Consider the following 12768-nt stretch of genomic DNA (forward strand, 5'->3'; position numbering starts at 1 on the left):
TACTATATATTGACCTCTTTCTCACTATTTGAATATTTATAATTTATTAATGTAAAAAGTTAGAGATAGAGTATTTAATGCTTTATTTGATATTTGAGTAATGTAGATGCAATTTTATTTTGAATTTTACTATTTCATTAATGCATGCGTATGTTTTATTTTATAATTTTTTTAATCTTATGTTAGACATTTTTCGGTGTTTATCAAATTTTTTTGTACTGTTTTTAATATTTTTATTAATTTATTATTTTTGTAACATTTTTCGAAAAAATTATTATTGAGTCTGCAAACAATTCCACTAACCTGTGAGTTAAATGAGTTGGATGCAAGTCAAACAAAATATAATCCATTTAATAAGGAAATCAAATTGGTTCTAATCTATTTAAATTGACTCATCTGTTTGTCTATAGTCTATAGTGTATCTTCTTTAGTGTCAAGAAGCTCTAATAAAAAAGAAATAAACACACACGAAACATGAGTGTGTCAATTATTTTAGATATAATAGAATTTTGGTCACTTATTTATGTTTAAGTTTCAGTTTGATCTCTTTATATTTAAAATTTTATTGTAATCTCTTAAAACTTTTTTGATACAGAAAATTAAATATTTCATTAGTTTATTATATTAATTTAATTAATTTGATGACACATGATAAATTGTGAAAAATGTAACATTCAAAATTGACATTATTAATAAAAAATAATAAAGGTTTTGAAGCCCATGATAGACAGAACTTTGATTTTTAACATTTGTTTTTATTACTAGACGAAATATTATACTATATTATTCTTCCCTGTTGGCTTAGATGCTCTAATTCAACCTACGAAATTAGACCCCAAGTAAATCACAAGGTTCCAACTAATTACGAAAATAAAATAAATTTGTAATTTTCTATAGTTGAAACATCCAAACATACACATGGCGAAATATTAGAGGCCTTCTAACTGCGAGGAGAATCTGGTGGGCCCAACCTTTGCCCAAACATTATCCTATCCAGAAATCCCATGTTCCATAATGTAACGCTGCTTTTTTGTGGCCTGAAATGCTGTCTCAAATTTCGTGGATGACATTCAAATCCTCTCAAAATTACCATCTTTTTCTTCTTCTGAAAAACCCTTTGAGAAAAAAAAAAGGATCTTTTTTCGCTGTCAACCCCCAAAACCACACCACCAATGCTTCGCACAGTTTTTTTCCGTTGCCATTTCAGTAATTGGGATCACTACACCCCAACTTCATGCCCACTTGCCAAATACTCTGCAACCATCTGATAAACTTTCCTTGCATCATGGATCATAGAGTTCATCTTTTTTCTGGTGCATAACTATCTCTTCTCAGTTTCTATATTCTAATTTTGAGTTAATTCTTACTTACATGGAGAGTTTCATCAATATTATCTCCTGGACTTGATAATGGGGGGTATGCTATTTTTATGTTTAGCTTAGCTTAGCTTGTTGGTTTAACATGGTGTGGATGGAAGTATGAGTGGGACATCTGTCCTTTGCCAATCCCATCTTTTGTCACTGCCAAATAGTCCACCCCAAAGCTCTGAATTGAATGCAAAGTTCAATGAGCAGGGATGGTTGTCTTTGCTCAAGAGATGCAAGAGCATGGAAGAATTCAAGCAAGTACATGCCCATATTCTAAAATTGGGTCTCTTCTATGATTCTTTCTGTGGCAGCAATCTTGTTGCCTCTTGTGCTCTATCTAGATGGGGCAGCATGGAGTATGCTTGCTCAATCTTCAGGCAGATTGAGGAACCTGGTAGCTTTGAGTACAATACCATGATTAGAGGAAATGTCAATAGCATGGATCTAGAAGAAGCTTTGTTGCTTTATGTTGAGATGCTTGAAAGAGGAATTGAACCTGACAACTTCACCTACCCGTTTGTGCTCAAGGCATGCTCTCTATTAGTTGCTCTCAAGGAAGGAGTGCAAATTCATGCTCATGTTTTTAAGGCTGGTCTTGAGGTTGATGTCTTTGTGCAAAATGGCTTGATTAGCATGTATGGCAAGTGTGGGGCAATAGAGCATGCTGGTGTTGTGTTTGAGCAAATGGATGAAAAGAGTGTGGCTTCGTGGAGTTCCATCATTGGTGCTCATGCTAGTGTGGAGATGTGGCATGAGTGCTTGATGCTTCTTGGGGACATGAGCGGCGAGGGACGCCATAGGGCTGAAGAGAGCATTCTGGTTAGTGCACTTTCTGCTTGCACTCATTTGGGGTCTCCTAATCTTGGAAGGTGCATACATGGGATCTTGTTGAGGAACATCAGTGAACTCAATGTTGTTGTGAAGACTTCATTAATTGATATGTATGTCAAGTGTGGGAGCCTTGAGAAAGGGCTTTGTGTGTTCCAAAATATGGCTCATAAGAATAGATACTCTTACACTGTAATGATCGCGGGGCTTGCCATTCATGGGCGCGGTAGGGAAGCTGTAAGAGTTTTCTCTGACATGCTGGAGGAAGGTTTGACACCAGATGATGTTGTCTATGTGGGTGTGTTAAGTGCTTGCAGTCATGCTGGTCTTGTCAATGAGGGTCTTCAATGTTTCAACCGCATGCAATTTGAGCATATGATTAAACCAACAATTCAGCACTATGGTTGTATGGTGGATCTTATGGGGAGAGCTGGGATGCTAAAGGAAGCCTATGACCTCATAAAAAGCATGCCAATTAAGCCTAATGATGTGGTTTGGAGGAGCCTTCTTAGTGCTTGTAAGGTTCACCATAACTTGGAAATAGGGGAGATTGCAGCTGAGAATATTTTCAGGTTGAATAAACACAATCCCGGGGACTATTTGGTGCTAGCAAATATGTATGCAAGGGCTAAAAAATGGGCTAATGTAGCCAGGATCAGAACAGAAATGGCTGAAAAACACTTGGTGCAAACACCTGGGTTCAGTTTGGTTGAAGCAAATAGGAATGTATACAAGTTTGTTTCGCAGGACAAGTCTCAACCAATATGTGAAACCATCTATGATATGATTCAACAAATGGAATGGCAGTTGAAATTTGAAGGCTATACACCAGACATGTCACAGGTGTTGCTTGATGTGGATGAAGATGAAAAGAGGCAGAGACTGAAACATCATAGTCAGAAGTTGGCAATTGCTTTTGCACTAATACAGACATCGGAGGGATCTCCCATAAGAATATCAAGAAATCTTAGGATGTGTAATGACTGTCATACTTACACTAAGTTCATTTCCGTGATCTATGAACGGGAAATTACTGTGAGAGACCGTAATCGCTTCCACCATTTCAAAGATGGAACTTGCTCATGTAAAGATTATTGGTGAATTTCATTACATTTATGCATAAAGGGTTCTTTGTAGGGGTAGTATTTTTTTTCCTGTCTTGACATTTCCCACACATATTTGTTAGTTATATATATTGCAGTAAATAGACAACTACTAGAAATAAGATTGGACATTGTGGTATGTTGAGCATCTTTTTCTACCAATGATATTGCTATCCATAGCACACAAGCAAGACAAGAAAATAGGTTTTGGTTATGGTATTGTTTAACATATACTACTTGTTATAGAAATTGTAGGCACATCAGAGTAAGAATAAGCGAAGATGTCAGCAAATTGATAATTTTGATAACGCAACAGTTTTTTTCTTTCTTTCTTTCTTTAGGCTATAGAAGACTGTCACATAAATTCTTGGTTTTCAGAAACACAAAGCAATTGGAGGAAGAGCACCTAACTCATTGTACTATTTTCAATTTTTGGACCTCTCGCCCCTAACTAATTGATACTAATACTAAAAGAATTTGTTAATCTTTTATATGATACACCCAAAAAGAAGTTAGTATTCAGAGATAAGTCTAAAGTGTTTATCTTGCTGGCTGCTGCACTTGATAGTAGTCTTCACATAAACACGGTAGTAATATAAGAAAAAAAAAAGAGTATTTGATGTTTCAGACTACAAAAATAATGAGTTATTGACAAATTTTGATTTTTAACGTGTTAAGTTATTTAAAAATTATAACAGAGGAATACAAGAAGCAAGAATAATAAGAAAAATCCAGGCTTATATACAAATATTTGTAAGTTTATGTAAACTATCTTTTTACGTAATGAAATATCATTATCAACTAATTCAATCCTATATTATTAATTATACTTTTCATTAATTAATGATTAAATTTTGTCAATCAGAATTAACAATATTTTTGCAAATTATCAGTTAAACATTTTTTTCATATATTGAAATGAGTTTTTTTATTTTCTTAAATTAAAAGTTTTTAACAGTTTTTATATTTTAATTTAATTTCTTATTAGTTAAATTAATCTCCTTTCAAACAATTTTTAATTTATAACAGTGCTCACACGTTTTCCTCACCTTCTTTCTTCTTTCTTCTCCGCCCACCGCCTTCCCCTCCGCCGCGACCCCCATCCGCCGGTATGTCAATTTTTGGTTGAGTTGTTTTCCTTTCTTCTTTTGGACAGTTCTTCCTCCCGCGTTTTGCTGTTAGGGAGAGAGGGAGTAATTTTTTTTAATCAATGTGCAGATGTTCAGGGACCTTGTAGAAGATCTCATTTTCTTTATCGAAAGATCGGTTGAAGATCAGATCTTGAACTCAAGATCCTTGTGGTTAAAAATGCTCCTAGAAGACCGTTAATTTCTGCGCATAGCATTTAAGCAGCACATGCAAGATGCAGAAATTGGGAGGGTTCAAACTACCACCTTTCTTCAATTACCCACCTTATTTCACGTAAATTCCCCCTTTTTTTTTCCCTTAGTCCTTTTTCTTTTTGCATTCTTTCAATTGTAAGTGCTTCGGTTTGGTATCAATTTTCTTCTAACAAAAAAATGGCATATTTTCCTCAATAATAATAATGATGATAATAAATGATGATGAAATTCCGAATAAGCACTGTGGCGAATTTTCTGTTAAAATTGAGTTTTGATTACTTCCATTCTGTGCACATTCTGTAGGATCCAAATATCCTGTGCCAAAGTTTGCAGAAAACTTAATTATTTTATGGTTGCTGGGACCTGTCTACTGCTTGTATTGAATATTTTATCAGGTTGCTTGTGGCATTGTATTATTGTTGTGTGATTCAATTGTTTTGCCTCCTTTATTTACAAAATTCACTGCTTAGGGCTTATTGATTGTAAGGCAGTCATTAACTAGTGGTGATTGTGCCGGTGACCTTGGCTTCTACCTTTCAGTTTGCAGCCAGTAAGAGACACGAGAGAGAAGCAGATACAACTATGGAAAGATCTAATTTTAGATTTTTGTAAAACACAGAAGATATTTGTAATTGGGCTTGAAGAAGAATTTCCTCTATTTACAAATCATGGAATTGAAAGTAAGCTCGCTCAAAAGTCAAAATTCCTGCTTGTGTCATTTATGTGAAGTTGACATGTCCCATAAATGCTCCTTAAATTTTAGGTCTTGCTTATTTCCACTCATTTGTTGTGCGATTGTTTTAGATTTTTCATCCTGCAGGGTCTCTTACTCATGAAGCCAGAGAAGCTTTCCTTTCTGCATTAGTGTCTGAAGGTGTGTGTTTCATTCATGTCAATGGATTTATAATTCTTGTATTTGGCTCAGAAAAATGCCTCATGTGTAATTTGACAGGACGTGCAGAATGGATGGATAAAGGACATAGGAAATGTCTTATTCTCTGGTATCGGCTTCAAGATTGGGCTGACATTTTAATACAGTTTGTAAGTTTAAATTACTAGCTTGATAACCACTACCTGCAATTAGTTATTCACTTATTTGTTGCTTTGTTATTAAATTTGCTTTAATATTGATTAGGCAAAAAATAATGGGCTGGAAGATGGTGTTGTCACAGTAGAAGAAATACGAACAGGGACCGAATCTCAAGGAACAGGTAATCTGTTAACGCTTATAGGTCCTTTTAGTTAGCTATAATGTGAGGCAGGACAAGTTTGGTGATTATTTGCTGCTTCAATACAGTTGTCTTGTGTGTTTGAGGTGTGTGAGTATATATCTAGGACTTGATAGTGGTTCTTTTTGTAGGTATTTTTAATAATTTAATAATATTGTTGTTTTTTGTTTCCAATCAATCTGGTTGAATCAGACCTTATGTGTTTTCTGGTAGTTGAGGGATAGATGGAAATTTGAATAGATATATTTCCTTACCTGTATTAAGATTTAATTTGGGATAAGATAAAAGTCATCATGGCAGAGAATCAGTATGCCAAAAAGGATTTTTGGGTATGAGCTGTGGTAAAAGGATTCAGTAATTCTCCATTTATCTTTACATGTTGTTTTTGAAATAGTGTTTAAAGAAGTTTATGCTCTATTTTTATCTTTCTTAAGGGTGATTGGAAAGTGTGCAAGCATGGAACAGATATAAAAAAAACTAAATTGTTAGGGTCTGCACAGGGTGGTTGACAGAGTTTAAGCTTTGATTTTTAAAATCTAAAACCAGTTTTTAGTTAGTTTCAATTTTGTGATTCGTTGTTGTCTTAATATTTCACCATTAGTGACCTATAATGAAATATTTTGTTGAACAACGGTAAAATAGTCTTAACATTTGATTTAAGTTGAATCTGAATGGTTTATTGTTTTCCTTTTTAAATCACTCCCTCGCCCCTTTTGAAGTTTTTGAAATTAAAAGATTTTTTTTTAAACAGAACAGAAGACGTATTGTCTTCTTCATGTGAATTGTGTTTTCAGACTGATGTGGATGTTTGATAAATCAGAAAATAGTGTCCTTGGATGTGGCTTCCTCTATTTAATGAGGTAAAAAGACTTATAAAGTAGACTTATTCCCTTCTGAACTTGAAAATCAGCAGCACACTTGTGAACCACCATAATATTTATGCTAAAGAAATATGGTGCTTGAACAACCCTTCTCTAGTTTAATTCCAGGTTAATAGAATGGAGATTGGAACAATACCTGTAGCTTAAAGATTGATTAGGATGAGCTAAAAGTTATAGGAAGATTAATTAGGATGAGTTAAAGAAATATGGCTTTGGAATTGTTTTGACTGAATTTGGTTCTCATTCTATTTTATATTCTGCAGATCTTCATGGAATAGATCGAACTATTTTGAATCGTGCACTGAAACTATTAGAACAGAAGGGAAAACTTGTGGTCTTTAAAGGAACTTCAACTGATGATGAAGGAGTTAAATTTTCTATATAATTGTTTTGTGAATTAATCTATTGAATCTTTGGGGATTTTACATGTCATCAACAGGGGAATCTTTTGCTATCTATTTAATTAGTTGATGTGCAAGATGTGTAAGAACAAGCTGTAGTAAATTGCTATCAATTTTCATTTCGGGAGCTTTGCTGTGTTAATTGCTTTGTGGCTATTCGTAGTAAAATTAGTGAAATTATGCTCCCTGTGAAATCATTAAATTCGTAAATTGAAGGAGGGATTCCAATGTGCCAAAAGCTATCCTGGTATCAAACATTGATATTATTAAAAATAATGAAGTTGCTTCTGTGTCAATGGTTATATGTCTGCATCAGTCAATCAGTTAATCATACCACTGCGAAGTTGTTCTCATATATTAATAATACAATTATTTCAAATGCGAAGTTGTTCTCATATTAATAATACAATTATTTCAAATGCCATTTGGTTTCAAGTTTAGATGAAGCACACCAGAGTTAAACATTGGCAACGAGGTGTTTGTATCATTTGAAACCAGAGATATCCAGTATAATCCCTGCGAAATAATGAAGTTGCTTCTGTGTCAATGGTTATATGTGTGCATCAGTCAATCAGTTACTCATACCACTGTGAAGTTTGGTTTCAAGCTTAGATTTACTACAAAGGTGGATGAAGCACACCAGAGTTAACATTTAGTTGAAGTTTGTGATTCATGAGCTTAGTCATTCTAAGATTGGCAGGTAGTTCATAAACTTTTTATTCTTTTTCCTCCCAAAGATCCAATGTTTCAAGATGAACATTATTCATCCTTGCAAATCGTGTTTTATAGTACACCTCACCACAAAAAAAGACAAGAGGTGGATTTGTAGTAAATGACGTATTTGCTTCTCTCAATCAACTCACAAATTCCTTAAGTTAAGAGCTTTGGCATTAATTTGTTTATTTTTTTATTTTTTTATTTATGAGAGCAGCAAATTAAGAAAAGAAATAAACACATGAAAAACTTTATTGGATGACTCTATAAATAGAGCTCAATATACATCTATCATTGTTAGTATAACTTCAACTTAAATGAAAAAAACAGAAACAAACATTCAAAACTTAAAAAAAGACTTACAACTGTTACAAGAAATAACAAACTCCTAAAAGACACTCGAAAAACTGAATCTTTAGAATCCATTTCAAGCAGCAGGCATATTTTCAATAATTAGAATTCAAATACACACAACAAACATGACTACCAGAATCAAGAGGTCCAGTTGATGGTAAGGCTCCTCAAGCCAGTTAGCTAGTAGCTATTATATCATTCCATTGCTATTAATTCTTTGGCTCATAATCCGCCAAATTTGGACTGCTCTTTCTCTAGTTGATTGATTAATTGCTGTAGCTTCTTCAAATACTTCTTCGTGAGATGATCCAGAATAATCCCTCTTGAAAATCTGAGCTTTCCATAAAATTGTGTAGGTGTTTCATATAAGTAGATGCGTTTCTTATCAGGATACTTGCGGTTTGAATTATTATTTTCAGGGACAATGTGCATGATTTTTCCTGGAGGATAAAGAGGATGTCTATCCAAGTTGACTGATGTTGGAACAGGACAAACACTCTCTTCTTCAGTGATGTTTTTTGTTGTGGTTGCTTCTTTGTCCTTAGCATGAATGTTAGACAATTTGTCTTTATCATCATCTGAGTCATCATCATCACCGTCAGATCCTTCACTAGAAGAATTATATTCTTCATCATCCGACACAGACTCTATGATTACGTGTTCTTCAGTCAAAAGAGTTTCACAACTTGTCTCCCATGATTGAGAAGCCTTAACCAAGTCATCTGATGTTTCAATATTCTCACGTTGGGAGCAGGGTAACAAAGATTGAGTTCTTTGTTGATGCTTCTTCACAACCTTTAGGCACAAAGAAGGATCATTAACATAAGATAATTAAAAGATGTATATATTATTATATGACCCTATGCAAAAAGGAGATATATATATAATTATAGCCAGCAGGAACAGTAGAATTTCTAAACAGCAATCAATTAAGAGTTCCCTCATATTATGTATGGTTTGATAATATAAATGAAGGAACAAACTCTTGTTAGAGTTTAGTGAATACCTAATAAAGGACTATATCCCTTTAGAGCACCCACTGAGTACTTTCATGGTCAAATATATATAAAGGGAACTTGAAGCTACCTGGGTGCAACGAGTTACTGCATGTCCTGTGATGGCTTTCGCAAATGATAAGCGAGATCCAACTGCAGTTAGGATGTTTTTATCCTTAATCCGACCCTGTAAATTATTCAATCCATATTATATTATGCAGTGACCTAATGAAAGCCAACTTGAGCAAAGAATGAACCATTTTTAACACATAACATCTTCAGAAATTAGTCAATTAACATGTTAGTATTTGAGGAACCATCTTAATTAGGCTGGGAGAAGTAGTTTGAGCATGCACCTTGTAAATGAAATCGTGAACAGAAGAAGCTGACAATGTAGGCACTATGTCATAACCATTTATAATGGAAGTGATAAAGGGCTTCCCGAATTCGGCTAACTCCAATGTCATACACGCAGCTGCAAAAAAATACAGTTGTGAAGAAGGATTGGCCATATCAGAACACATGACCTATAGAATTAGATAGATCAGATCAATACAAAAATTAAAACTCTAGATGTAAATTAAAAAAGTTAGTTTAACATATATAACCACATGCCTGGTCCAAACGTTACACAAGTACATGAAGAGAACTGCTTCATTTCTCTAAGCATAAATGTCAACAGTGCAGCAGTACCACCACCAAGTGAATGCCCAATGATCTATGGAAATATTATTATAACAATAAAAAAGGGTCAAAAGGTTGAGTTACATGATTGAATAAAAAGAATACATAAATTTAATTTACAAAATAGTGAAGCAAGAATATGGCATTTAAAGTAAAAGAGTACTTATAAACAAACGTTCACTTTAGTCCATTAATCTTTTTCCTTAATTATATGACTTATCACCTCTGTTACTTTTTCTTTTACAACATTCTTTTCTTCTCATCCGTCTCTACCTTTAATTCAACCCAAAATGTACTTTTATATGTTTCTAAAGTGAAAACATATATGGAAAGCAAGAAAGAAGGAAATGAACGTATGTTTATAAGTACTTTTACAACATTCTTTTCTTCTCATCTGTCTATACCTTCCACATCAATTCAACCCAAAATGTACTTTTATATGCTTCTAAAGTGAAAACATATATGGAAAGTAAGGAAGAAGGAAATGAAGTAAAAAAAGGAAATACAATAGTTTCCTAATTTTTCATTACTAGCTCTCAATTCAGCCGGTTGGGCTGTGTACTATTACATTGTTATTCAAACAGAATTTATTCTAATAAGTAATAACAATAAGCTTAATCATAAATAAATGACTGATTTTTATTTTAGATTTCTAATAAATTTTTTTGTTGCATTAAATTTTGATATATTAAATTTTTTGTTTTAAATCTTTGTCGTCGGTTAAATCATGATGTGATATCATCTACACACAAAGATTTCTTATCATCACTTAATTGACAATAGAGACTCAAAATAAAATTTTTGATATATTAGCATCCAATGTAATAATTATTAAGAATTCAAAATCATTTAACATTTTTCAGCCATAACAATGTATACCTTGATTTTGAAGTCGGGATTTTCTTGAAAAGCATCAAGTAGTGTAGAGGTGCAGTGTCTTCTAATCCAACGAGCTGCAGTAACCATACCACGGTGTGCATGTCCAGAAACCGTGTTGTTCCTTCTCAGCTTACCATCACTGCTAATGAATCTATGACTGAAGGGGATGGGAGCAGCAATTGCATCTGTGAGAGTGTCTTTTATGCTACGAGTTCCACGGATGAACACAAACAAACATTTTGATTCTTTATCACGTATCACTGTGAATGCCGGCTTTAGAATCTGATATGTACATAAAATTAATCTTCAATTATATATATAGTGGCTAATAATCCATTTTGAACTATTTGATTAATTGATTGATATAAGAAGGCAAAGTGTGTACCCGAGCTGTTCTCTTTCTTAGGAGGACATCCTCCTTGGCGAATCCAGCAGCAAATAAAAATGCTCCAAACCGTTTTCTGCTACTGAAAAGCATGGCCCGTGTCAACAATTTCTTCACCTCATATAACTCATCCAAGACTCCTGGGGCTTTCAGCTGCACACAATCACTTCTTTCATCGCATTCACTTGCAACTGTTTTCTTATCCTACATTTTCAAATTCAGTTTAGGTTAAGTGAGAGTCATAACTAGCAAAAGCATCATCATGCATGCATGTAAAATTAAACTAGAAGAAATTATTAGGTATATGGTTATGGATCACCACCTGTCTATCGTCCCGACCAATCTGTACGTGATATTGAGTTTTTAATTGTAAGAAAAAACAAATAACAACACTTTTGTTATGTGTCATGTAGAGATTGATCAAGAAGATCGTGAACGACATGATGGTTCATGATTCAGGACCACTGAATAATTAGAAACCATGGAAAAACTTACACATTTATTGAAGAAAAAAAAATATTAAGAGAAGTTGGAAAATGGAAATGACCTTGTCCGTGACAGCGTGAATGATGGCTGTGGGCAAGTCGAAGAGGTTCCATGTACCCAGTGTCTCGGTGTAACCGTACCTCATGGCTTCTGCTAACATGAACACAACTTGCATAGTGTTTTTGGGCGCCTCAGGCTGCATCTGTTCAAGCCTTCCGGTAACCTTCTTAACCACTTTTGATAAAACCATTGTTCCAAGGAAATGTGAACAAGAAGAAAGAAACTCGATCGGAAAAATTAATGTAAGAAGAAAGAAGATGATAATATTTGGTTGACGTTGGTGTCTCAAGTGCGAAGGAGAGTGTGACCTTATATAGGAACATTTGACGCAAGTGTTCTTTTTTAAAAGCCAAAGTGAGAATATTTTTTTACTAATTAAAAAAGTACGGACATAGCACAAGTTGTGCACGTCCAGCCTTGCTATACAGAGAATTATTAAACTTATCAGCTTAAAATGCTTATACATTGCCACAACTAGCCAACTAGTAGTGTAAAATTATAATAGACTCCACCTAACTAATTCAAACTGAGATACCTATCAAATATTAAGTGGTACACACCGACATATGACTATATAGTGAGTTACTTGTTTTGGGTTGATTTCAAAATCTTCCTGCATGAGATGTTTTTTTTTATAAATCGAATTTTAAGGATTATGAGAGATAGAAAGGAAATATAAAAAGAGTGATGAGATAAAAAGAGATGAATAGAAAGATATAAAAAAAATGTTGCCATGTGTTGGTGCAATCGTGGTGCATTATATTGGTGAATGGTGATACGTCTAACACAAGTTGTGCAAGTGGATTGAAAGAGTGACAACGCTTCTGATTTATTCTAGAGTACTGCTATTCAGTAAGAAGGAATGCATCACACCAATAGCACGAAAGAAATAACTAATGTACGTGCTCTCTATTTTTAAAGTGCAAATTTATTTTAAAAATAATTAATTAAACAAGTAATAATTTTTTTTTGTTGTATTTCAGATTTCCATTAATATAAATCGTGGGTGCATGCTCTCTCATCAAAAGACTGCCTTTCAATTTTTTTTTACCTTAGTTA

The 12768-nt window shown here is 33.9% G+C and overlaps 3 protein-coding genes across 5 annotated transcripts; 2 read left to right on the top strand and 1 right to left on the bottom strand.

Annotated features, from left to right (window-relative positions):
- Positions 1-1036: 1036 nt before the first annotated feature.
- LOC114408085 (pentatricopeptide repeat-containing protein At1g31920-like) lies at positions 1037-3527 on the top strand. The gene has a single exon (XM_028371209.1). It carries the CDS (start codon positions 1479-1481, stop codon positions 3294-3296), a length of 1818 nt encoding a protein of 605 aa, XP_028227010.1. The 5' UTR covers positions 1037-1478; the 3' UTR covers positions 3297-3527.
- Positions 3528-4324: 797 nt separating this feature from the next.
- Positions 4325-8750, top strand: LOC114408110 (vacuolar protein sorting-associated protein 25-like). 3 transcript variants are annotated; one of them, XM_028371232.1, is made up of 7 exons: positions 4325-4407; positions 4517-4720; positions 5182-5321; positions 5462-5515; positions 5594-5682; positions 5777-5852; positions 8640-8750. In XM_028371232.1, the coding sequence occupies exons 2-7, from the start codon at positions 4662-4664 to the stop codon at positions 8669-8671; spliced, it is 450 nt and encodes a 149-aa protein (XP_028227033.1). In that variant the 5' UTR covers positions 4325-4407; positions 4517-4661; the 3' UTR covers positions 8672-8750. The 3 variants fall into 3 exon arrangements, with proteins under 3 accessions (XP_028227033.1, XP_028227024.1, XP_028227029.1); XM_028371223.1 differs by lacking the exon at positions 8640-8750 and adding an exon at positions 7015-7294; XM_028371228.1 differs by lacking the exon at positions 8640-8750 and adding an exon at positions 7015-7294 and having other exon boundaries at positions 5603-5682.
- Positions 8101-12125, bottom strand: LOC114408097. Its single transcript, XM_028371216.1, has 7 exons — positions 11711-12125; positions 11164-11367; positions 10779-11060; positions 9831-9933; positions 9572-9690; positions 9307-9402; positions 8101-9015 (listed from the first exon to the last, which is right to left on the bottom strand). The coding sequence occupies exons 1-7, from the start codon at positions 11897-11899 to the stop codon at positions 8443-8445; spliced, it is 1566 nt and encodes a 521-aa protein (XP_028227017.1). The 5' UTR covers positions 11900-12125; the 3' UTR covers positions 8101-8442.
- Between the last annotated feature and the right edge of the window lie 643 nt (positions 12126-12768).

This window comes from Glycine soja, chromosome 1 (assembly GCF_004193775.1).
Source record: "Glycine soja cultivar W05 chromosome 1, ASM419377v2, whole genome shotgun sequence".
Classification (NCBI taxonomy): domain Eukaryota; kingdom Viridiplantae; phylum Streptophyta; class Magnoliopsida; order Fabales; family Fabaceae; genus Glycine; species Glycine soja.

Coding starts and splice junctions, on each gene's coding strand:
- LOC114408085 (XM_028371209.1), top strand. CDS start 1,479: ATGAGTGGGACATCTGTCCTTTGCCAATCCCATCTTTTGTCACTGCCA.
- LOC114408110 (XM_028371223.1), top strand. CDS start 4,662: ATGCAGAAATTGGGAGGGTTCAAACTACCACCTTTCTTCAATTACCCA. Junction 5,322..5,461: donor TACAAATCATGGAATTGAAA/GTAAGCTCGCTC, acceptor TTCATCCTGCAG/GGTCTCTTACTCATGAAGCC. Junction 5,853..7,014: donor GACCGAATCTCAAGGAACAG/GTAATCTGTTAA, acceptor TATATTCTGCAG/ATCTTCATGGAATAGATCGA.
- LOC114408097 (XM_028371216.1), bottom strand. CDS start 11,899: ATGGTTTTATCAAAAGTGGTTAAGAAGGTTACCGGAAGGCTTGAACAG. Junction 9,691..9,830: donor TTGTGTAACGTTTGGACCAG/GCATGTGGTTAT, acceptor ATTTTTTTGCAG/CTGCGTGTATGACATTGGAG. Junction 9,016..9,306: donor CAGTAACTCGTTGCACCCAG/GTAGCTTCAAGT, acceptor TTGTGCCTAAAG/GTTGTGAAGAAGCATCAACA.